Source organism: Schistocerca serialis, unplaced genomic scaffold, assembly GCF_023864345.2.
Source record: "Schistocerca serialis cubense isolate TAMUIC-IGC-003099 unplaced genomic scaffold, iqSchSeri2.2 HiC_scaffold_1343, whole genome shotgun sequence".
Lineage (NCBI taxonomy): Eukaryota > Metazoa > Arthropoda > Insecta > Orthoptera > Acrididae > Schistocerca > Schistocerca serialis.
Window position 1 is genome coordinate 3,619,096 of NW_026047562.1, and position 26,666 is coordinate 3,645,761.

At 44.7% G+C, this 26,666-nt stretch overlaps 2 protein-coding genes across 2 annotated transcripts in view; one reads left to right on the plus strand and one right to left on the minus strand.

Annotated features, from left to right (window-relative positions):
- LOC126439769 (ankyrin-1-like) overlaps positions 1-26,666 on the minus strand; it is a 434,210-nt gene that overhangs the window by 318,138 nt on the left and 89,406 nt on the right. The gene's annotated exons all lie outside the window — the stretch shown is intronic.
- On the plus strand, positions 17,115-17,796 carry LOC126439772 (serine/threonine-protein phosphatase 6 regulatory ankyrin repeat subunit B-like). The gene is made up of 2 exons (XM_050090595.1): positions 17,115-17,179; positions 17,316-17,796. Exons 1-2 carry the CDS (start codon positions 17,115-17,117, stop codon positions 17,794-17,796), a joined length of 546 nt encoding a protein of 181 aa, XP_049946552.1.

Below are 26,666 nucleotides of genomic sequence, written 5' to 3' on the forward strand. Positions count from 1 at the left end.
TCCTTTTACGTAGTTACTGTCTACTGAATTTTAAAGTTACTAGTCGCTACCAACGTATTCCCGCTATTTTGCCGTTCTTAGCACTTTCTACCAAAGATTAAGTGTACTGGACTCGTGAGAATTCGAACAACAGAGTGTAATGCATCGTCTGGCATACACAGGGCGCGGAAAACCAATCTGACGAAGACAGTATCAAATGAAGGAATCTGAGTATAGAAAATACAGGTCGCAATTAAATCTTTGAACCACTATGCCAGCGTGAAAACGGTGGTCAGTTTGAGCATTTTCTATACATACTCATGTTAACTAAGTGGTGCCTCATTTTTCACTAATTTTGACCTTTTTGAGATATATCCAAACAAGAAACATGGACATGTGAGTGTCCTCATTCCTGAAGAAGTACTAGACGTGTTGGTGATGTTTTAAATTTATCTTGTTCCCATCGTGACGACTGGTTAGTCCGAACGTTCTGTTTACGTATACATTTTCTGTAAATTACCTATCATTTTGAACAAGGACCTCCGTATGTCAGATTTCAATTACGTTCCTGCACCACTGAAAATATACATTTACGACTTTTAGTTGCCATACACAAATTCCTATGCTACATGCTGTCCTTCCGCCCTGCAATCTTGGTCAAATGGTTTCTGCACGCCCTGTATATCGGTGCTGGATGGCAAAACTCGCTCAAACAGCACTGTTTAAGTTATTCAGTTCATACGTTCGTTACACGTATGTCACTGAATGACACCCAGCCAGGTTGTCCCCCTTATGTTCCGCCACGTCTCTGGAAAGCCAGCACGCGATCCACAAAATCACGAAACCAGTTCCAGATTCGCATAGTGACACTGTACTGGTTGTAAGCACACTCAGACATTAATCGCAAATGCAGATCATAGTAATGTAGAAGCCGAGTTTATCTTTCCGTTAATTCTCCGTCTACTGCAGAGCACAGAGCTCTGTCGCTGCATCAGCGGTCGATTGTTGCTGTTGGCGCCACAGAATGAAGACAGTTACGTCCAGAGTCACTCCGGAGTAACTGGGATTCTGTTAAAGCAATGAAAACAAAGAAGTGATGAATACGGTAGGTAGTTTCTGTTGGAACGAACGACGACTTTTGCGATTCGCTTTCCACGTCTGCAATCGAGTTTTAACGGCTATTTCACAGCAATAAAACGTTATCACTGCATGTTAACAAACCGGTGCTCGAAGCTCACATTATGTATGAGAATGCCGACATGATAATTAAGAAGCGATAAATCTTTATAGTTCGCCGATTACTACTGCGAAATATTGCAGTGCTTTTATGTGCGGACAGGGTGTGTAAAGTAGTACACAATCGTATGCTGTCGAAAGGTGGAGGTGTTATACAAGCAAGACACCACAAGTCATTAGTAGAAGTCAGTAGCATTTTCCATTGAAGACTACGACGCGTAATTTCGATTGGACAGAACTATACCTTATCGGGTTTGTGTGTAGAAGACCTAACTCTAAATGCTGGTTTATATAGACTACATACAGTTAGCCATGCCCCACCCAGGTAATTTACAGTTTAAAAGTTTACTCGCTTACAACTTGGATAAACGTAAAGTTTGACTGGTGATTGTGCATTTGTTATAATTTTTTCCCGTTTTCATTTTCTCCATAAAACCGCCATCATTCGCGAGAATGTTATGAACTGCCGATATTGTGGAGCGCCAGCAGCAACAATCAGTCGCTGAAGCAGCGACAAAGCTCTGTGGGCCGCAGGAGACGGAGAATTAACGGAAAAATAAACTCAACCTTCTATATTTCTACGGTCTGCGATCGCGATTAAATGCGTTCAAAGTCAGTACCGTGTCCTTGTGAATCCGACGCTGCTTTTACGATTTTGTGGAACCTGTGCTGGCGTTCCAGTGGCGTGGATTAACATAGGCGGACGTCTCTTCTACAAGTCATTCAGTGACGTATGTGAAAAAAAGCAAACGTGAGCAGTGTTGTTGGAGCGATGTTTTGTCATCCGGCACCGTTACACATGACGTGCTGCCCGCAATCTCAAGAGCTCCGCACTCATTCCTCGATAAAATGAATGTGCTTAAAACGGTAGACCGAACGAGGTGATGCACCGGTTAGCACACTGGACTCGCATTCTGGAGGACCACGGTTAAAACCCGCATGCGGCCATCCTCATTTAGGTTTCCCGTATTTCCCTGCATCGCTTCAGGTCAATGCCGAGATGGTTTCTTTGAAAGGGCACTGCCGACTTCCTTCCCCGTCCTTCCCTAATGCGATGGCCTGGCTGTTTGGTTCCCTCCCCCGTCAAACTAATTAAAACGGTAAACAAGGTGACGATGTCTGCGACGCTGCTTCCACCATGCTTGAAACGTCATCAGGTCTCGGAGATCCTTTGTAGCTCCTCGACGCTAAAAGACAACAGCCGGCGTGGCGGTAGAAGTCGCCGCCGCACATTGTCATCTCTGCGGTCTGTCTGTTCACGGAACTGATGTCGCTTGGTTGTACCTGAATAAATAACGTAATTAATTTTGCCTAAAACACTGCAGCGAATATTTACATTTATTACTGTTTTCTCGCATTGTCGCCCTAAACATATTCAAGTTTCGTAATATCTTCACTGTTTCCCCATGTGTTTTTTTGGCCCTCGGCAAGCAAATGCACCATTAGCAGTGCAGAAAACTCACCGCCGTCAAACCAGCATCTGAGACGAATTTGCTAGCCTAGAAAACTGGTTATTATAGTTTGCAAGTGTTCTGGAACCGACAGAGCTTGGTCTATTATTGGCCACCTTAAGACAATACATTCAGCACCCGAGCAGCTCCGTCGTTGTAGGACGTTAAGGAATTTCGAGGGCTTACTTTTCGTCTGGCGCTAGCTTCGGTACACTCTAAAAACATCTCAGCCGTTTGTATGTAATCGTTTCCAACTCTGTCACCTACATATAATTATTCTGGCCTTACTCGTTTTCTAGGAGCTGACTGCTTGATACGTTGTCCTTATTATGGCATTTTCCATTCCGACGTGAAAAGAAAAAGTTTTTATTATTTTCTCTCGTACTATCAAGAGTTTAGTGAGTATCTGTGTAGTTTATTTTTATTTTATTTATTTATTTATTTTTGGATAGTACTTCATTAACTAAAGGCAACGGCAGGCGTCTCTTGCTGATACCCTATGGTGACGTCCTAACATCCAGACTCGCGTCTTATTCATTACGAACAGTTCTGCACTGCCACATATGCTAGCCCTGGAATCAAGTGAGCAGGGCCTTTTAGCTTCTCACGAGAATATTACATTAAGTACACTAAAAAGATCACGCTTTTCTGGACAGATTATTTTTTCCCAATTCAATACGACTCTTTCTTTTAGTATAGATATTAACACACTTTGAAAGCGTGTAAATGGTAGATACCTGTCCGATCGTGTTTAACTCACCTGGCTACAAACGCAAAACATATACTCCTCATGGCTTTGTGTTCGCCTCGACTAACGGATCACGTGATCTCTGTTGGCCACATGCTGATATTATTCCTGTAGCGTCGTACATCTCGAAATTCTACCGTAGTCGGTTTCACATTCTTGCTATATATCAAAACAACCCCGCAATTTTTTTGATGACCACGAAAACCAAAGCTGTCATTTATATTTCCTCTTATTAGACGTGCTATGCTTCGTGTTTCAACAGTGGGCATCGCAAAGCTGTACCACACATTGGCGAGATTTGTGTATCTACACTCCTGGAAATTGAAATAAGAACACCGTGAATTCATTGTCCCAGGAAGGGGAAACTTTATTGACACATTCCTGGGGTCAGATACATCACATGATCACACTGACAGAACCACAGGCACATAGACACAGGCAACAGAGCATGCACAATGTCGGCACTAGTACAGTGTATATCCACCTTTCGCAGCAATGCAGGCTGCCATTCTCCCATGGAGACGATCGTAGAGATGCTGGATGTAGTCCTGTGGAACGGCTTGCCATGCCATTTCCACCTGGCGCCTCAGTTGGACCAGCGTTCGTGCTGGACGTGCAGACCGCGTGAGACGACGCTTCATCCAGTCCCAAACATGCTCAATGGGGGACAGATCCGGAGATCTTGCTGGCCAGGGTAGTTGACTTACACCTTCTAGAGCACGTTGGGTGGCACGGGATACATGCGGACGTGCATTGTCCTGTTGGAACAGCAAGTTCCCTTGCCGGTCTAGGAATGGTAGAACGATGGGTTCGATGACGGTTTGGATGTACCGTGCACTATTCAGTGTCCCCTCGACGATCACCAGTGGTGTACGGCCAGTGTAGGAGATCGCTCCCCACACCATGATGCCGGGTGTTGGCCCTGTGTGCCTCGGTCGTATGCAGTCCTGATTGTGGCGCTCACCTGCACGGCGCCAAACACGCATACGACCATCATTGGCACCAAGGCAGAAGCGACTCTCATCGCTGAAGACGACACGTCTCCATTCGTCCCTCCATTCACGCCTGTCGCGACACCACTGGAGGCGGGCTGCACGATGTTGGGGCGTGAGCGGAAGACGGCCTAACGGTGTGCGGGACCGTAGCCCAGCTTCATGGAGACGGTTGCGAATGGTCCTCGCCGATAACCCAGCAGCAACAGTGTCCCTAATTTGCTGGGAAGTGGCGGTGCGGTCCCCTACGGCACTGCGTAGGATCCTACGGTCTTGGCGTGCATCCGTGCGTCGCTGCGGTCCGGTCCCAGGTCGACGGGCACGTGCACCTTCCGCCGACCACTGGCGACAACATCGATGTACTGTGGAGACCTCACGCCCCACGTGTTGAGCAATTCGGCGGTACGTCCACCCGGCCTCCCGCATGCCCACTGTACGCTCTCGCTCAAAGTCCGTCAACTGCACATACGGTTCACGTCCACGCTGTCACGGCATGCTACCAGTGTTAAAGACTGCGATGGAGCTCCGTATGCCACGGCAAACTGGCTGACACTGACGGCGGCGGTGCACAAATGCTGCGCAGCTAGCGCCATTCGACGGCCAACACCTCGGTTCCTGGTGTGTCTGCTGTGCCGTGCGTGTGATCATTGCTTGTACAGCCCTCTCGCGGTGTCCGGAGCAAGTATGGTGGGTCTGACACACCGGTGTCAATGTGTTCTTTTTTCCATTTCCAGGAGTGTACATACTCTCCTGACGACATTGCCCAATATGGGACAAACACATCTGTGGTGCATTTGCGACGATAAAATTGTTCTCTAGTATTCGAATCTCCGATTTCCCAGTAATTTACTTACGTAGGGAAGCGTATCTGGTACTCAGTCCGTTTCTGTGAACGTCAAACAGAAGGACTGCTACTACGTAGTACGTAGGGCAGTCTCTGCAAGCCGATCTGTCAATAGAAGTTCTGTCTTATCACGCAAACTCTGCTATATCGATCCTGGAAATGTGCTTACAGTCACAGCCAGCCTCTCGCTTAGGGCCAAGGGCCACGGCAAACAGTGGCCGGTGACAAGACACCCCCTATCTCTGTGCACAGCGGTGTGACTGTGTGTTCACTCTCTGAGAAGTTTTGTCGCAATGTCTAAACGCCTGATACTGTTTGGTGAAATGTGTTTGCAGCAGCGCCCATGTCTCACTTCTTTCCACAACGATCGTAATCCTGATCGCTTAACAAATCTGCTATGAACACTTCAATGGCCGTGCACGAGACTTTGATCATTCTTCTACTTCCAATCTCCCCTCCACCACATCATGATTTCACTGGCGTCTGTCAGGAATCCGTCCTCTCCACTGTTTGTTAATGTCTCCTCTTATCTTACACAAAGACTGATGAGTTCTCTTCGTCAAGGACAGCTGCATTGCAGAGACCATTTTTGAAAACAGAGGATAGTGCGACTGCAGGGATTTATCTGTGGCACGCCTCCCGCGAAACCCACGTTCTCACCGTAGTGTCCCGCTCTACATTCGTAGTGCCCCCACCCATTATACTCATTACTCGGGGCGCGTTGACGATTCCCGTAAGAGTTCGGGCACTGTTTGTGCCTCCGCACGGAAGCAGAAGATGGTCCAGTGGCCGGTGAGCCTTAACTACACTCCTGGAAATGGAAAAAAGAACACATTGACACCGGTGTGTCAGACCCACCATACTTGCTCCGGACACTGCGAGAGGGCTGTACAAGCAATGATCACACGCACGGCACAGCGGACACGCCAGGAACCGCGGTGTTGGCCGTCGAATGGCGCTAGCTGCGCAGCATTTGTGCACCGCCGCCGTCAGTGTCAGCCAGTTTGCCGTGGCATACGGAGCTCCATCGCAGTTTTTAACACTGGTAGCATGCCGCGACAGCGTGGACGTGAACCGTATGTGCAGTTGACGGACTTTGAGCGAGGGCGTATAGAGGGCATGCGGGAGGCCGGGTGGACGTACCGCCGAATTGCTCAACACGTGGGGCGTGAGGTCTCCACAGTACATCGATGTTGTCGCCAGTGGTCGGCGGAAGGTGCACGTGCCCGTCGACCTGGGACCGGACCGCAGCGACGCACGGATGCATGCCAAGACCGTAGGATCCTACGCAGTGCCGTAGGGGACCGCACCGCCACTTCCCAGCAAATTAGGGACACTGTTGCTCCTGGGGTATCGGCGAGGACCATTCGCAACCTTCTCCATGAAGCTGGGCTACGGTCCCGCACACCGTTAGGCCGTCTTCCGCTCACGCCCCAACATCGTGCAGCCCGCCTCCAGTGGTGTCGCGACAGGCGTGAATGGAGGGACGAATGGAGACGTGTCGTCTTCAGCGATGAGAGTCGCTTCTGCCTTGGTGCCAATGATGGTCGTATGCGTGTTTGGCGCCGTGCAGGTGAGCGCCACAATCAGGACTGCATACGACCGAGGCACACAGGGCCAACACCCGGCATCATGGTGTGGGGAGCGATCTCCTACACTGGCCGTACACCACTGGTGATCGTCGAGGGGACACTGAATAGTGCACGGTACATCCAAACCGTCATCGAACCCATCGTTCTACCATTCCTAGACCGGCAAGGGAACTTGCTGTTCCAACAGGACAATGCACGTCCGCATGTATCCCGTGCCACCCAACGTGCTCTAGAAGGTGTAAGTCAACTACCCTGGCCAGCAAGATCTCCGGATCTGTCCCCCATTGAGCATATTTGGGACTGGATGAAGCGTCGTCTCACGCGGTCTGCACGTCCAGCACGAACGCTGGTCCAACTGAGGCGCCAGGTGGAAATGGCATGGCAAGCCGTTCCACAGGACTACATCCAGCATCTCTACGATCGTCTCCATGGGAGAATGGCAGCCTGCATTGCTGCGAAAGGTGGATATACACTGTACTAGTGCCGACATTGTGCATGCTCTGTTGGCTGTGTCTATGTGCCTGTGGTTCTGTCAGTGTGATCATGTGATGTATCTGACCCCAGGAATGTGTCAATAAAGTTTCCTCTTCCTGGGACAATGAATTCACGGTGTTCTTATTTCAGTTTCCAGGAGTGTAGTTTTCTATGACCACAGCAAAGTCAGTGTTGTTAACTTTTTCAACCAGTCGCTTTAACTTTAAACGCAGTACAGTAACGCATACTACAATACACTGGCCTATTTATGGTAATCAAAACTGTAGCAGAGACAGGCATTTGTTGATATTATTTTGAATGTCTTATCCGAACGTTATTTCGAGCAGCTAATTAGGCAACTAAATCGTGAAGCTAACGTCTTAAACCTCCTAGTCACAAAATTCTTCGATGTGATAACGGAGCGGAAGGTGTCAGTGATCATAATGCTATGACAGCAACTATGACTACGGATATCTCAAGGAAAGTCAAGAAAGGTCTTAGCAAGAACGAGAAGATACACACTGTAGAATGTGTGTGTAATCAAACATTAGTTCTGAGAACGAAGATGTGGAGCACAAATGGAAAAAAATCAAAACCGTCCTTCAATATGGCTTAGACAAGTATGTTCTGAGCAAGGTGTTAAGGGATGGGAAAGACCCACCGTCGTTTAATAGACGCATTAGGAAATTGCTACGTAAGCAAAGAGACTTTCATCAAGTACTCAAGAGAAGTCAAAATCTTGCTGACAAACGGAAACTGAATGAAGCGAAAATGAGCATCAGCAGGGCAATTAGGCGTTTAATGACCTTGACAGTAAAATTTTATCAACCGACTTGAATAAAAGTGCTTATAAGTTTTGGTCCTCCGTACAATCACTAATCGGTTCGAAATCAGTTATTCAGTCACTCAGAGACCAAACTGGCACCGAAAAGGCAGAAAACAGAGAGAAGGCCAAAATACTGAATTCGGTCTTCCCAAATGATTTCACTGCGGAAGATCAGAACACGAGCCCACCTTTCAATCATCGCGCGAACATCGAAGTGGTAGGTACAGAGGTAACTGATCGCTGAACAGAAAACAACGACAATCAGATACAAGGGAAGAACGTCAGGCACAGCCAACCGGTTCATTTTTGACAGGTCCCTTGTGTACGTACAGAAAGTAAGGACTGTAAGATATTTTGGCTCATTGCCTCCAATATTTTGAGAAAATCGCTCTTAAAGTACATGACACTAAAGGACTCAAAGTGAACTGGATCGGCAGATAATTGTAAACTGAACATTTTTGATCATTATATATGCTGTCCTAAAACGTGTATTTCTCGAAAAATCAAGGAAAGAAACTTTTACGACTGCCGTTTTTACACGCATGAAGGTAAACATGCTCCAGCGAAAGCGGCGTTAAGCGAGTGACCAAGATACCTGGTTCATGAGCGATGACTCCGTGTTCGATTCCTACACGGATATTGCGGTTTTTGTTTTTGCGTATGTGGCTTTCTTCGTTTCGGAATTGATTGCAATTGGGTGGAGGGGGGGGGGGTTCATAAGGTGCGTGAATCATTAGGGAATAATAGCGGTAAGTGGATTAATTATCTAACACAGTGACAATAGTGGACAAGTGACCTTTTAAGCCGTCCGTAAGAAAACAGGTCCGAAAAGGACTTGTATGTATTCGTCACGAGCAACGACAGTAGCGGCAAAGAGTGAACGCAGATAAGGAACCCACTCTTGTTCGACCGACTCTTGCACCTTGGACCCTTACCAGGTAGGACTGACAGAAGATCCAACGAAGAGCGGCGCGTTTCGCCACGGGACAGCTAAGTCGGCGAGAGAGCGGTACAGAGATGCGCAACAGGCTCCAGTGGCGGTGGGTACAAGGGAGGCGTTATGCATCACGGGTGGTTTACTGCCGAAATTTGGAAAGAGGATTTACCAGGAAGAGTCGGTCAACATATTACGTATTTCCACATACATATCGCGAAATGAGCACGACGGGAAAATTCTGGAAACTAGAGCCAACACAGAGGCTTAATGACAATCACTCTTACCACGCGCCATTTACGAGTGGAACGGGGAAGGGGACATCAGTTAGTGGTACCAGAAATACCCTCCGCCACACACCATCAGGTGGCTTGCGGAGTATTAATGTAGGTCTGGATATTACAACAAATTCTGAGATACCCCTGCTTTCTGAGTGATTTTTTGGTGGTGAAGGATACTGAGTGCAACATAAGCACTGTACCAAAGAGGGCAGTTGATGGCGTAAGTTCATTGGCTGTAGAGAAGAAACTGATGCTAAATCAAAATAAGACTCAAATTTTACGGTTTCTGGAGGACAACTGAACTAACACTGACATATTGATCAGATGTAATATGCATATCATTACTCAGTCCGACCGAGCGAACTGGCGCAGTGGTTAGACACTGGACTCGCATTCGGGAGGACGACGGTTCAATCCCGCGTCCGGCCATCCTGATTTAGGTTTTCCGTGATTTCCCTAAATCATTCCAGGCAAATGCCGGGATGGTTCCTCTGAAAGGGCACGGCCGACTTCCTTCCCTAATCCGATGAGACCGATGACCACGCTGTCTGCTCTCCTTCCCCAAAACAACCAACCAACCAACTCAGTCCGAACAATTCAGATTCATAGGTGGCAAACTGACATAGACAGCGCACGTTCAGTATCTTGTTCTAAAACTTAACACTGGTGTATTTATCACTGGAAGAGTATCTGAAATAAGTGATAGCCCAACACGAGAATTAATCTACATTGCTTACTCTGATCAGCTTATGACTAACAACGTTATATTCTGGTGTAGTTTTTTTCCATTCTCAAAGGCTCTTCTTGGCTCAGAAAACGGCAGTTCGCGCAAAATGTGGCGTAAGTTCACGAAACTGTGGTCGACCCCTGTTCACCGGCCGGGTGGCCGAGCGGTTCTAGGCGCTACAGTCTGGAACCGCGCGACCGCTTCGGTCGCAGGTTCGAATCCTGCCTCGGGCATGGATGTGTGTGATGTCCTTAGGTTAGTTAGGTTTAAGTAGTTCTAAGTTCTAGGGGACTGATGACCTCAGCAGTTAAGTCCCATAGTGCTCAGAGCCATTTGAACCATTTGACCCCTGTTCGAGAGTCTGGGAGCTCCGACGCGGCCCTCTAAATGTATATTTCCACTTCGTCTGTTGTTAACAGCGCGTGGTTTTTCCCCGAGGATGAGCAGCTTTGACTCAGCTGATACAAGACAGAAATCCACCCTGCATTTCGACCGCATCTCCTTGACTCGGGCGTGCAGTATTCTCCATTTTCAGTAAACTACCGCAAGAGTAAACAAATCTCAGCAGGAATTCACGCACTTTCAAGTCTAATCTGAAGAATTTTCATGACTCACTCCTTGCACACTGACGTGACTCCTTGTATAAAAATTAAGCAAATTCATGTGTTGTACTGTTAACTAATTAGCGGTTTGACATCTGGGTACTATTCGTGGGAATTTTATCTGTTCTTAAGGTTTCAGACGTTAGTTTGATGTAGAGACTCGTTCCATCACCGTACAGACTTGCTCCTCAGCCTAGGCGTGTGCAACAAACCAGAAATGCATAACCGACTTCCATAACTTGAACGTGGTGAAGGATTCGCCTTGACCGAGCGATTTCAGTGTTTTTATCCATGAAAAGGCATTACTACAAAATCGTAAGTTTTCAGGAGCGAACGAAAACATTCTGCCAGTGAGTATGTTGAATGTAACAGGACGGGCTCTCCGCTGTTTAAAGAACAGGACGAAATGGATAGTTTGCCATTATTGCAGTTATTAAGATTTGCAATCCATAATGAGTCCAAAATCTTGGAGTAACGTCCTTTTCTTGAATAAGTAACTCATATCCATAGTCAAGTTACGTTTTAGTAGTGTTTTAAATCGTTTCAGGTTTTTACCCATTCATTTTCTCAGTTGTATAACTCTAATCAAAGTTTATAAAATGGATTAATCGATCATTATCATCGATCAAGCAAATGTTGAATGTCTATGTTTTTTCCTGTTAACAGCTAACTGTCCAGTGCAAATATTATGAAAATTAAAAACAACAGACCCTCCTGGAAATAAAGCTTCGAATGTATCATTGTGCAATCCTTCTACGTGCTTGGAAGCCACAACACGTGACCGTAAAGTACTATGTTCAAAGTGCACAAAGAAACATGGTTCAAACGGATAGTACATTCAAGACAGTTCACTATTGCTATTTTTATAACATTATGTTGATAACTTCCAACATTAGGTCTGTCTTTTTTTCTGTTCTTTGTATTTTCACTATGTTCCAACTCAATACTTGAATTCGTTTTACATTTCACAACACATGTTCAGAAATAACAACTATTAAGCTACGAAAGGCGAACCGTAAGATATAGTACATTAAGTACTCGATAGATGGCATGCGAATATGCTCACCATTGAAAGGGCGCTACTCCAGGAGTAAGGCCTTTTGTAAATGACGTCACTCTGAGTCGCAAAGCCCATTTCACGTAAAAATATGTATCTATGTCTATATGATATGTTGCCTTTCGTAACTCATTTTATCAAAATTTGGAGTAAGGCCCCTTCGAAAATGACCTTTACTCTTTTACTCTATAGTAAACAAGACAAATCGTGACGTGTCGCAGTTGTCAACAATACATGCCTCTCCTCTTGGCCCATGCCGTAGCCTAGCAACGGTTTGAGTGGAGTGGAAAGGCGAGCAAGACGGCTGTTCCTGTCCCCATTCCCAGATAAGCCTTAAAAAACAGAGAAACGCGGCAACAGCACGGAGCAGCGGCAGCAGTAAGACATCTGGTGAGACACCAACCAGCGTCTGGTTTCTGCCAAAGCACGCGCACCGATGCTGATGCATAACATTAATTGTCGATTCTTGTATGTTTAATAAACGTGGAGATCTGCGACACAGAACTTGTGATTAGAGTAATATACTTTTGCAAACTAGTCGAGATGATTGTTGATTCTAAACTGTGTAAGGCAGTTTGTGTAGCAGAAACAGTAATTGTATGTATCTTTCAATTACATGAAGATCGGGAGTCTGCAAATTATAAACGCTCCTACAAAGCTGCCTCGCCAAGTGGTTTCTTCATTCGCTCATTTGGATAACGCTCGACAAGGTATGTACATATGTACATTGTCGCTGTTTCTTGAAACACACGTCCTCCATGGATCAATCGTAAGAGATAATTTATTTTTACAAACATTTCTGCAGCATTATAGATGACTTTCAGGCAGTAAGTACTGTTTTGGTTCAATTCTAGTGTCCTGTTCCACGCGTCAGCTTTCAAAAGTGACGTCGTGTGTGACGTCATGGGTTTACAATGCGAAAGATGGAACTGTCCTGTCATTAAGTGTTATCTGTTGTCGTCTTTGTAACGACGCAAACCATGCTGTTTATGGTAAATATGTCACGATTTTCGCGAATGTGGTTAGCCAGTAACCTAATGGCAGAGCTTAATTGTCTGCTAGTGAATCGAGCGAGCAGCAATCGCATTTGTAACATTGGTTCTCGTAAAGTATTTGGCTATGTTTTTCTCAATAAGGCATGATTTCGGGACGCGAGGTTCCGCAGCAATCTAAGAGGACAACTTAAAATTGTGCGAATGGAACTATTAGCAATCAACCATATGTATAATCTTGATTATCACGAATATTTTGCTGTATTTTTCTGAAAATGGAACGAGTTATGAGGCGAGGTTATGGAGGAACGTAAGACGACAGCTATATAGTTCAATTATAGTCCTCCAATCAACGGTTCGTAAATTTTGCTGACATTTCATTAAGTGTGTATTGTTGCTACTTTTAATATTGTTTTTTGTTTTCGTCTCTGTACTTGAGCTATTTAGGTCAAGTTTATTTTTCGATTCCAAGATTTCTTATTTGCCGCAGTAGTACAGAAGGCAACACCAACAATAGTAATCCTGTAATAAGGAACTGCACGAGCCTACTGCAGAAAATAATGAACCTAGGACTCGATATCCAGAATTGAAATGTGTAGCTCAATTCTAGTCACCAATTCCAACATTTGTCACTTTTCCGTTGATTTTTCGTTGCCTTTGTATTACTTTTTGTTTTAGGAATTGTGTGTGGATTTTTCTTTATTTCCTGCTTATCTCGTCCTTAAGTTTCCTATTTTTTATTACCGAATTTGGCAATTTATAGACTGCTTAGAACCTAAGACAATGGGGCATTATTTTTCTGCTTCGCAGAACTTCTTTATGCATTGGTTATCTGTTCATTTGACATCACACCTCATAGGCTGTGAGTTTTGTTGATGGATGAGAAATATTCCAGTATTGATCAGTAGCCTGAAATTTTCCCTGTCCTATCTGGTGTCTTCTGTGACATTTCGTTTCCTCAAATCATTTCTTGTCTCTTCCCGCCATCTCGTGGTGTTTTCTAGTTTGGAAATGAAATTAAAAATGGTATTCTTTAGCCTGTTGTCACTCATTCTGTAAATATGAGTGTAAAACTTTAATCTCTCTTCCTTATTGTGTCTGTGATTTTTTTCTGTGGTTCTGCACAGCTCTTCATTTCTCCTCTTCGTGAGGTTGTTAGTTTTGTTCTTTTGAGGCCCTGAAGCTTTTCTGCTTTTGCAGCTCTTCTTGTCCACCTCTTGTTCTCAGTGTTAGGCACTCAAATCCCCACAGTGCATTCGGTTTAAGTACTGTAAAGTAGTGTTTAATTTTTGCCTGGAATGATAGTGATGTTTTATTATATCGGTTTTGGGTGCGTTTCTTTCCTAATTCCATTTTCTTCGATCTATCTTTATTTGTAGTTTTATCTAACCCATTTCATTGTATCCTTCTCCCAGGTACTTAAACTTATCAACTTTTTTGATGTGTGTTCGTAAATATTTTTCTCTATTGTGTATACGTTCAATATATTGCATTTCAGCCTTTGATACTTTTAGTCCGGTTTTAGCTACAATTTTGTACAGTTTTTCTATCATTACCTTTGCATCTATTTTCTCATTAGAAATCATTGCAATTTCGTCAGCAGAAACAACATATGCCACGTCAGATCTTGGTCTTCTTGTTCTACATGGATTCCTTCGATGTTTTTCTCTTGTAGTTCTTGACCTCTCTCTCATGACCTTGTCTGAGGTCACACTGTAGGCAATCGGCGAGAGCCCATAGCCCTGTCGGACTCCTGTTGTAATTGTGAAGCATTCAGAAACTTCACCTAGGAATTTAACTTTAGAAGTTGTGTCTGTAAGTGCCTGTTTGAATGGTTCTGTCAACACCTGCTTGTTCCAGTGTCTGTCTACAGAATCGTTGGCTTTTTTTAAATCAGCGGATGTAACGACTGTGTTCAGGTTCTGCGTTTTTGTGATCGTGGGGACTGTTTTCAAGTTAAGAATTTGGCCCGTGCAAAAACTACTTTCCCTCAATCCCGCTTGGTACTCGCCAGTTGTGTCCTCTGCTTGGTCTTCTGTCTTACTCAGCAGAGGCCTCAGTATGGAGCTGGGTAAGTGTGTGTGCCCGTCCTGTCTCCCTTCTTACGTGGCGGATGGATTGTGGCTTGCTTCCAGTCGTCCGGTATTCCTCCTTCCTCCCAGCAGTATCTCGTGACCTCGTAAAAGGTTTCAGCTGCCCACTCCCTCCTAGTTTTCACACCTCAGTCAATATCCCGTCTTCTTCTGGCACCCTGTTGTTTTCTGGCTGCCCAGCGTATTGTTCAAATGGTTCAAATGGCTCTGAGCACTATGGGACTTAACTTCTAAGGTCATCAGTCCCCTAGAACTTAGAACTACTTAAGCCTAACTAACCTAAGGGCATCACACACATCCACGCCCGAGGCAGGATTCGAACCTGCGACCGTAGCGGTGGCGCGGTTGCAGACTGAAGCACCGAGAACCGCTCGGCCACCTCGGCCGACCGTATTGTTCAGTCTAATGCGGTATAGTGGCTCTGAAGGTGGGTTTTCCTTTCGAGGCTGTTTGGAAATTAGTGGTTGTGTTGGTTCCTCGGAGTTTACAAGATTTTGAAGTATTTTGCTTGTAATACAGAGTTGTGTTTGTTGTTGATAATCAGTTTGGCTGTTGAATATCTGAAGTGAAGGCCCACCTGCTTGTTCGCTGTTATTACTTCTTTGAAAGCATTTTAAAATTCCCTTGTATTTTTCTGACTGAAGTCTGTATCGATACGTCTCCTGCACGCTACTATTTATCTCATTTCGCGGTTGTTGCGTTAGATTTTAGTTTGTACCCGCCAAGAACCCCCACTTTTTCGCGATATCCCCTTAGATTCAGTCCCTATTATTAAGTATTACCGCTATTCCACAATATTACGAGTTTACTGCCAGTGATATTCTAGTGGATTTAATTAAGGCGGCATATGGTTCTTTCACTTGCTCGCGTAAACTGTGATAATTTATTTGATGCATGTATGCTTTTTTTCTGTTGTTACCTGCTTTCTTGTTATCTCAATTCGTTTGCGATGTAACTGGTGGCTATGTAATTAATTGCATGAGCTACAATGCAATTTTATAGTATTTGTGTGCATTATCTTTTTTTCTGTGGTACATTCGTTTTTTAGGAATAGGCCTCGTTGCCTTCAGATGTCACCTCTAAGTAGCGTCTGCGACTCAAACATGACGTCGGTCAAAGCCAGAGAGAAGAAAAATCTGTGGAGTGAGCAGTGCGTGCTGCGCCTGTTGTCAACATTGAGCTGAAACCGTGACACGATCTCGGGACGACGCTGTTAGCTTAAGGTGAGTTCACGTTGGCCGTCAAGTACATCACGTCACGTCAAAACATTCCACAATGCACTACAAACGGCGGAATTAACACAAGTTGTCAACAGACTGTCATGTCACGTCATGGCTAGTCTAGGTTTCTCGGGAAGAAAGTTTTGATGGCATCATCGTCTGCTAACATTGTAAATTAACCTATTTTTACCGCACTCATCCGTTTTATAACAGCGGATACTGTGATTTTGTATCTTCGTAATCTTTATTGTTATTATTATGCTTTGTTTTTGTGGCAAATTCCAAATGATGCATGTCGACTTCATTGTTTTTTCTTTCGGATGTTTTTACACGAGCAATGTCAGACATCTGAAAACGAAAAATTATTTAGTTTTTACCATAACAGAACAGACTCCCACTTTCTCGTAGCACAGACAGGTCGACGATCTGAAATGTGTCACTGCTCAGCACTTCATCAAACAAAACTGATGTAGAACACAGGTTATGAAATTTGTTTTGGCCATTAATAACCCTTGTCGTTGTTAGTTCCTCAATTGCGATACTGTGCTCTGAGATGGAACTGACGTGACATGACGTGACTCGCAGTGTGAATACGGGCTGACGTCACCGTGTCGTGACGTGATGCCCGCCCATTCTGCTTATCACAGCTGAGACAACAATTTATTACAGGTACCAAATGCAAACGCTTTGGTGTCTAGAAAACTCCTATCTCAAATACACAGCAAATACGAAGGGAATCTATCTGTACTAACTACACAGGACGCTTTATGGGCAACCAACCCCACGTCGTCCTGACTGCTCACTCTGAGGTCAAAGCAGAGCGTGAAATCGGACACTAGAATTTATTCATTATTTTTTTCTGTTTATGTATCATTAAATAAGGTGTCTTTGACGTCTTTGTGCCAATGCAGTTTGCATCCTCAATATCAGTACACTACTGTCACATTATCTTGGCTTCTCATCTCCCTACAACTGAATTAGTAGAGACTGAACGAGTTCGACCTGCTGATAAGTGCATTCATTTCGTTGTCAGCTCTGACACTCAAGCCATTACTTGACTACCTATATGACTGATTTCAAACAAGGTTTCCACAGAGTAACATTTTGGATCTCCGAACCCCCTCTCTCTGTGTGAGTGTGAGTGTGTGTGTGAGTGTGTGTGTGTGTGTGTGTGTGTGTGAGTGTGTGTTTTAGATACGTTGTGGAGGTCATGTTCATGTCACTGCTGCTATACTAAAACTGATGTAAATCATAATGTGATTTACAGGATCCTGACTGAGGAGCAGAAGCAGATGCTGGCTGGGAGGCTGATCATTGCTGCGTCACAGGGTCAGACCGGCCAAGTGCGGGCACTCCTGGATGCGGGGTCGCCAGTCAACGCGACAGACGCCAGTGGCGACACTGCCCTGCATGAAGCAGTGGTGAATGGCCACGAAGAAACTGTCAAGTGCCTGATTGATGCCGGGGCAGGTGTCAACGTCAGGGACTCGGATGGGATGACGCCTCTGCACTGGGCTGCATGTAGAGGTGGCGAGCAGCACATTGTATGGATGCTACTGGCGGCATCAGCGTGTGTAGATGTCCAGCACGATGCGGGGGAGACTCCACTCCATGTGGCTGCCAGATGGGGGTGTGCATATGCAGCAAAGGCACTGCTGCTGGCCGGTGCGAGGAGCGACATAAGGGGTAACAGTGGGCAGAAGCAGACACGGTACAACTATTTAGCACTCAACAAATCTTGTGATTAAAGACTTTTATCTAAATTCTCCTTGTATTGCATAAAAATTTGCTATTCTCTTTTTTAAAGTTTGAACACAATACATCTTAAGGACCACACATCAAAGAAATTTTAAGAGGGGGTTGGCGCAAGTTTTAATCTGTATTACTATACAAGGACAAGTCATTGTTTATCACATGATACTCTAATGAATGGTCAGACAGATACTGGACATACATAACATGTAAAGAGGAATAGTTTTTATTAAAAGTCTCTAAAAGCTCTTGTCTGATATACTTCACATTTGCACCTGATACTCTCATCAGCATTTAGTTGGATATATACTATGTACTTCATTCACAATTATAACATATAAATGTTTCTCTAACATTTACAGGGGAAAGGAGGTTACCAAGCATCTCGAAATGTTCTCAATTGATATAGTTCAAAGTTTTACACAATACTTCCATGAACTATTGAATGGACATAGGCTATATACTTTTAATGTATATAACATACAAATATACTTTCAATCTATAAAGGGGAAATGTTGTTGCCAAAAATCTTCAATGTATTACATCAAATATTTACATGATACTCTAACAAACAACCAATTTTAACATATATGATACATAAATATATTTACCAAATACCTGGAAAAGTTCCTGAGTGAATTACTTGAAATTTATGCACAATGCTCTAATGAACATTAAAAGGGGATACTTTGTTACCAAAACCCTCGAAAAGTGCTTGAGCGATTTATTTCGAATTTCTATACTAACCCCTAACAAACATTTTGTCAGGTTTAGGTTACATATTTTTCTAAATGGCAACATGTAGGTTTTCTGTTAAAACCGACTGTGTGAAAGAAAATCGTGTGCTGTACTGTGAAAATGTGTTGTTTCGGTATCCTTCCCACAGTTTGAACTACAATAGGGGGGCGTGTAACCCATTAGACAAATTGTTTCTCCCTTATATATTCTTTCTCTTTATGTATAATTTCAAAGACAAATTGTGTACACAGTATTGTACAGTTTTGTTTTCTTCTTCGCCATCGTTTTTACAGAAACAAGGAACTCGTATTTATGGCTTATCGGCTAATTATTAGGAAAACACTACAGAATCCTTAACTTTGTAATTCTAACCACTCACAAATTAAAACCATGACAAAGACTGTCATTACAGCTACTGTCTTCACAGATCCAGCATGTGAACAGGTGTCTCTAACACACTGTATACCAATGGTCTCAACTAGCGTACATGTTCATTTTAAGTGGCTTCAGTTCCCAATCGAGGTTTTGTTCTCAATAACAATAAACAAGGCTTGAGCTCAGAGAGAGGGGTAAGAGGAGAGAGAAGTGGGAATAGACAGGGCAGGGGGTGGAGGAGGACTTGGAGAGGAGGTCATGCACAGAGGGGGGGGGGGGGGGGAGTGGCAGATGGACAAAGAGAGAGGGAGTAGGAGATGGACAGAGAGAAGAGGGGAAGGAATTTAGGTTATACATCGAATTCCTACTCATATTTAGCAATTAAGAAGTAATGATATGTCTTCTGGTCAGCTAAGGGAAAAAATAACTTACTTAAAAAATGGTTCAAATGGCTCTGAGCACTATGGGACGTAACTTCTGAGGTCATCAGTCCCCTAGAACGTAAAACTACTTAAACCTAACTAACACATCCATGCCCGAGGCAGGATTCGAACCTGCGACCGTAGCGGTCGCGCGGTTCCAGACTGTAGCGCCTAGAACCGCTCGGCCACTCCGGCTGACTAACTCGCTTCACTCACCTGATATGGATTCATCAGCCAATAAACAAACTGCATTCAGATGCATAGTCCACAGTGTATTTCTTTTTTTTTTAAAGAATATCCACTCGATTCGTAGTGTAATCTGAAAACTGTGCTCTGACTTTGCTTCACCTCAATACTCTCTTCAGATCCTACTTGTAAATCGTTTAATTACGCAAGCTGAATATCGGCATTGAGTAAACAAGTGGAGGGTTTATTCACCAGTTCCGTAGACTCCCGACGAGTTCACGGAGAAACTACTAATGTATTTCGCAGGAAACGGTCACTGTACACATCTGACCAGTCGGTTCTGCCACAGCGATGTGTTTGAGAATCAGCAGCTGGGAATGCGTCTGCACTAAGGCTCTCCGACTGCGTTCGTTTATGTTTGCAATCCTGAGTTCGAATTCTTTATTTATATTTGGGAGTTGGTATGGAGAAAGGCATATATGTATTCTCTTTCCTCGTGGTTTCTCGGCATTAGCGTCTGTATCAGCCAGCTTGCATTGTTATGTGTTTTCATACAACATACGCGAAGTTTGTAAGGTGGCAGTACTCACACATCTGCAGTTAGGAGACAGGTGATGTGCGTTGGCTACTGGAGGGAGACAGGGTGCTGTGTAAAGGTATAATCGCAGGACAGCAATGCCTAAGAAGCCAGCATTCAGATATGCAGTACAGGAATCACACGGACAGTGACACTGAGGTGCTGTGTGTCGTTTACTAGTAAGGCCTCTGCAGATTCTTAATGTCATCACGTCGCTGGAAGAGTCGAATACCGTTCTGAAGTTTGGCAGATTTTGTACAGGCTTCTCAATTGGAGGTTAACAATCTGCACTTGATACACAGAAAGAATCTGGATTAATTCTGTGTAGAGATAAATGGAAGGCCACTTCGCTTGTTTACAAAAATGGTCGCAGCTCATATGTCGTCCGACTTTTCGCTACAGGCAAAATAGGTATAGCCACTGCTATTTTTAGAATTTATAATGCACCTGATAAGACTGCAGCTTCTGTGTTTGAGTAAATACTATGCTTGCAGTCGTGTTGTGACATGACTTCCCAGTACACCACACTGAATGCGACTCCAAAAACGCCGAGTCTGGGGATGCGAAATGCAGTAAATTAGCACTATATCAAACACTTCTATGGATAAAGTTTTTCTGTTGCTTCTTTCTTCTGTATAATTTTAGTGAACTACAGTGTTAATGAGATGTATGATAGGTAGGGTATAGTGTAACACGGCGTACTCCACTGTCTCTCTTTCCAAGCATTAAACCCGACTGGCGGGCTCTGTTGGTGAAGCAGATGTGGCATGTTAATTTCAAGAGGTTGCCAGATGCCCTTCCTTCCGCCCCCCCCCCCCCCCCCCCGCCCCGGGGGAGGAATTAGCGTAGCACAACCGTCTGCGTCTAGTGTAATCCGTGGAATAGTGCCAACGTGTTGAGATGTCTGTGAACCGTGTAACTGAGGCGGAACGTGGGGACCAGCCCGGTATTCACCTAGCGGGATGTGGAAAACCGCCTAGACCACATTCAAGCCGGCCAGCACACTGGTCCTCGTTGTTAAGCCGCTGGTCGGATTCGATCCGAGGCTGGCGGGCCTACCCGAGCCTAGGAAGCAGAGCGTCAGCGCTCTCGGCTGCCCTGGCGGGTTGAATATGGCGTACTCCACTGCAGAGTGAAAATTCATTCTGACAACTTCCTCCACACTGTAGCTAAGCCATGTCTGTGCAATATCGTTTCTGCTAGGAGAGCTAGTCATGCAAGTTTCACAGCAGAGCTGTTAAGTTTGGAAGGTAGGAGATGAGGCACTGGTGGAAGTAAAGCTGTGAGGATGGATCAGGGGTCGTGCTTGGGTAGCTCAGTGAAAAGAGAACCCGCCTCAGAAAGGGAGAGCACCCACATTCAACTCTCGGCCCAGCACACAGTTTTAATCTGCCACGGAACTTTCATACCACTGTTTGACTTGCACTTGCGTTTGCGTGCTGTTTTGCACACAAACTACTTTTATTGTTGAAGATTTCTCGTGTGAGCTATGGAGTGGTCAGACGATAATGTAACACTACTGTATAAGGGAAACATGCTCAATAGAAAACAGTCGGAACACTAAAAAGCCCAACCAGAGACATAGCAAAGATTATAAATTCATTAGATGCATCCTGTTAGGAGAGAACAGTCTGAAGAACCGCAACATTTCGTATTTTTCTTTTTTATTAAAGAGGAACAGCACAATAAATTTTCCTGCAAGTCTACAAAAACAAAAATGTGTAGTGCTGAGTAATTCAAAATTAAAAATTTGTGAAGAAGCTTATCAGTCTCGTGGCCTATGTTCAAATCAGCTGTAGTTACATAATGGGTGTGTCACCGGTTTTATACGCTTTTGATGTCGTAACCAAATACCTCAAAATATTTTTTCCTTCGGTCATGTTATGCCTGCTTTGAATGTTTACTTGGTTTTTATGTCCCTAATGGTGGTGTTAGGAACAGGCCACTGAAACAGTCCACAAGTCGTAGACCCCCAGTCTCCGTACCTGACTGGGTGTCGTGCTCCTCTCGGTGTCTCCGTGTAACACCGAGGCTGCAGTGGTGCTGCTGCTCAGCACCCGTGAACCGTGACACAGCTTCTCCCCTGTGAACTTCAATCCACTGTACTGAAGTCCCCAAAAGAGACTTTTCTCGTTCCTTTGGAATAGCACTCTCACAGAAGTTCATCTCAATGTATTTCCTACAACGTACAACTCTAACTTCTCTTAATGAATCGACTACACGCTATATTCCAGCTGGACGCTCTCATGCGTCAGTCTCACACGAGACCCAAAACAATAGTGTAACAAAAACAGAACATGAGTGCCACGACAGTTCCTCCAGCATCACGGAGCTCACGCGCACTCCACGGCTCTTCCTCACAGCCTCACACGGCAAACGACTCCGCCCAGCAGGTAGAGGAGCCGTCCGCGGCCCGCATCGCTGGCAGCACAGTATCGCCACGACCACGATCTGCACAAAGCGTCAGATAAGCCCCCGAAAGTGGAACGCTGCCTGCTTACCAACTACCTTAACCCACGAACGTCTTTCAATGGACAATGACTATCGAGGATGAGCAACATCTCATTCTATGGATGACGTTTCACGCCTCGTGCTCCATCGACAGTGCGGTAAGTTTTGTCAAATAGCCTTATTGAGAGGTTTTATGTGCATTTCACACTTCAGTTACTGTACTTGACTGGCATTATCTTCCTCACGCGTACCTTAATGAAATCTGTGCTTTGCATATGTCACTGCAGGCGTCAGGAACTATTTGAGGCACAGAAGCTGGCATAAATTTCTCCAGTTGCAGTGTGTAAATTCTATCTGTTCTTCAGGTTATGTCGCTCATCAGAAATTAGTGTTCCACTTTCAAATTTTCTCATTAGTTGTAACGAGAAGCTAAAGTGTCAACTGACGTAGTTGCAAGACTTTGCAATAGTGAGAACGAGGAAGGGAGCTGCAGTTTAGTGACAAGTGCTGCACACTTGCATAAAAAGTGAGACATCCAATAATACATTTTTATTTTCCTATTACCTTTAGCTTGCTTGACGTAGAACAACACATCCAGCATGCGGAATAATCCTACGTGAATACCAGAGTTTTATACCAGAGCTGTAACAATTGAGTCAAATCTGTGTGGGAGTCAGTGAAAGTGTATATATATGCTTATTTTATCGTGTTCTCTTCTATTGCCTAGAGTGTATACAAACGTTCACGGATACAAGCAAACAGTTGGGAACTGTCAGCAGATGCTTTTACGTTCGTATTTGCTTTCTTACGATCCGGTGTAAGTGGCGCATCAGAAGACCCAATTCGCAGAGTATAAATGTGTAAATGACGACGAGGAGCGATGTTGTAACTGATGACTCAACACTTTTTTAGATACAGCGAGCATCAGAATTACTCGATGGCTCCATTCTGGACCCACCTGCAACGAATGGGACGACTGATGTCAACGTGATGAGTAACACACATTGCTACAAAGTAAGCAGCACTTTATTATTATTATGTTCCATTATTTATATTTTTAATACCATCGACAATTTTACCTTTAAAGCCACATAACTTGTCACTGCCTACATGTGTCTTCTGCCTTTCCATACGCAAGCTGATGCTATCTGTTACTCGTTCTTCGCCGGCCGTAGTGGCCGAGCGGCTCTAGGCTCTTCAGTCCGGAACCGCGCTGCTGCTACGGTCGCAGGTTCGAATCCTGCCTCGGGCATGGATGTGTCTGATGTCCTTAGGATAGTTGGGTTTAAGTACTTCTAGGTCTAGGGGACTGATGACCTCACATGTTAAGTCCCATAGTGCTTAGAGCCATTTCAACCATTTTGAACTGATCATTAAAAATTAGAGCAAAATGGGAAACATTGAATTAGTACCATTACTGTCTCTCTCTCTCTCTCTCTCTCTCTCTCTATCTATCTCTCTCTCTCTCTCTCTCTCTCTCTATCTATCTAACTATCTATCTCTCTGTCTATCTCTCTCTCTATCTCTCTCTCTATCTCTCTCTCTCTGTCTATGTCTCTCTCTCTCATATGCACACACACACACACACACACACACACACACACACACACACACACACACACACAATATACTCACACTTAAGCAAAGAAACACATTTTCATACATTACAATAAATGAAGAAAATGGCATATCGATGTCCCACTAAAATTGATGATTAAATAACTGTATCATCCTCCTGCAAGTTTGTTACATTAAACACATATGTACAGCGTACATGAACAGGTTAGCAACGGTGGTACAACATGTAATTTGATATAAAGGTTTTTTGATGCAGGAAAAGAAAAGTTGTTGTTAAGTACTTGGAAGAATATTTTGCATTTGGCTGGATAATCAGACATTTGACACAACCTTCATTAAGGACCTAGCGATTTTTACACTTCCATGCCAATAGATACATTCCTTAATGATATCTCTCGCTAATAACAAGATTGAATTTAGGTTTAACTGTGCTATTCACCACCTCAATGTCAGGCTACGGCAATGTTTTCACGGCACTGGAAGACACGGTTATTTCCACATATATACACATAAATTACCAGTGTTCTTGCAAATGTGAAACAAATGCTTAGTGAGACTAGCGAAGTCTTCCTTCATACGCAATCCTGTTGAGATGAGGAGGGGGGGGGGGGGGAGGCAGGGAAACACTGCATAAATTTTAAACGCTGGCATTGACAATACAGAAAATATTCCCTTATCAGTACATAAAAAAATAGTAAAAATCATGCAGGGGAGAGCGCACACTGTAACATTCCACCTGATCTTGCTGATATTTCAGTGAAGATCTGCAGTCACAAATTTAATTAAAAGCAATCGAAAAATGTTTGCATACAGGTAAACGAAGACAGTTTAAGCTCTGCGATCGTGTACCTAGCAGCAATCCCGTGTCCCATTTATACTCTAATATGGTTCGGTTGATGGTGATACCACTTAACAGATAATAGAATGTGAGCGGCTTACGTTCAGTAGTGAAGGACGACAATGATTTCATCCGTATTGAGCTTCAGTGCGGACTTGCACGAACCATTATTACCTTACAATACTAATCCATAGAGGTTAGAGCCGTTCTGGAAGTTTCCCCACCGCGAAAGACTGCTGTCTTCCGTGTCAGTTTTACTTTCTGCCAGACCACTGTTCTCCACGAGAAATGTTCTCAGAAATCAGTAAAACAATGTGCCGAACTGGGACTCAAACCAGGGAGCTGTGCCGCTTACAGACAGGTGTTCTACCTACTGAGCTATCCAAGAATGGCTCACAGCCAGTCGTCACAGCCTTACTTTCACCAGTAAATCTCCTACCATTCAAACTCCACATATATCCTCATGTGAAACTTGCAGGACTAGCACTCCTGAAAGATTGCAGAGACTCGGCTCAGCCAAGGCAGGAGATCATTTCGGGAATGAATGTTTCAGTTGGCAGTGGAGTGTTCGGAAATCAGGGGGCGCGCTAGGCCCTGAACACGGGTCACAGGACGTGGCCGGGTAGCTCAGTTTGTAGAGCATTTGCCCGCTAAATGCAGACGTCCCAGTCTGCACACAGTTTTTTAATCTGCCACAAAGTTCCACATCAGCGCACACTCCACTGCAGCCTGAAAAATTCGCTCTAAGAGCTACATCCACTTCAGTCCATCACACAGCAGCTCCTCAGGGTACCACTCATCAAGCCAGGAGGCCCACTCAGTGTAAACATGTCTGCTCTCTGACTGTCACAACTGAACACCACACTTCACAATGTGATAGTACAAACTGCAAATACCCTGCTGGCCAAAAGTGAAGCAACAGTTGGGTATTTTGCGAGGTTGGATCTATTTTGCCACAAAATAGTGTAAAAGGGGGGTTGGTAAAATGGAAACAATGTAAAGAACACAGAATGTAAACAACTGGACCTTGCATAACCGTTGTTCCTTTTCTTACAACTCAGTGTATCTCCACACACGCACTGTGACGACTGGTTACTGTGCTCAGCACGGGGTGTGACCACCTCTGGCAGCAGTACAGCCCCGACAACGGCGGGGCGTGCTGTGAGTGATGTTGTCAATCTCTTGTTGAGGCGATAACGCCCACAGTTCCTGCAGAGCTGCTCGCAAGTCCTGCAGAGTGGTTCGTGGATGATGACGCGATGCAACCCTTCTCCCCAGTGCGTCCCAGACACGCTCTATGGGATTCAAATCGGCAGAGTGAGCAGGCCACGCCATGCACGGTCTCCGATTTCCAAGAAAACGTGAAACGCCTCTGCTCTATGAGGTCGAGCACTGTCGTCCATCAGTACAAAGTCTGGGTCCATCTCTCCTCGCTACAGCCGCACATCAGATCCCGAGATTTCGCCTCGATACCTGGCAGCGGTTAAACCTCGCCAATTCACTGGTACAATTACATGAAGAGGAGTTCGAGTGGTCGCCAGAATCCCTGCCCGGGATCCTCGATATCAGTCTCCTTGCACAGTGTTTGGATTGAGAAATCGTGTTCCACGTTCCCTCTACATGCGAATGCGTCGAGAATCACTCTGCAGACCAAATGGGGACTCATCTGGGAAAAGAACGTCGGCCCAACTGTTCGACCGC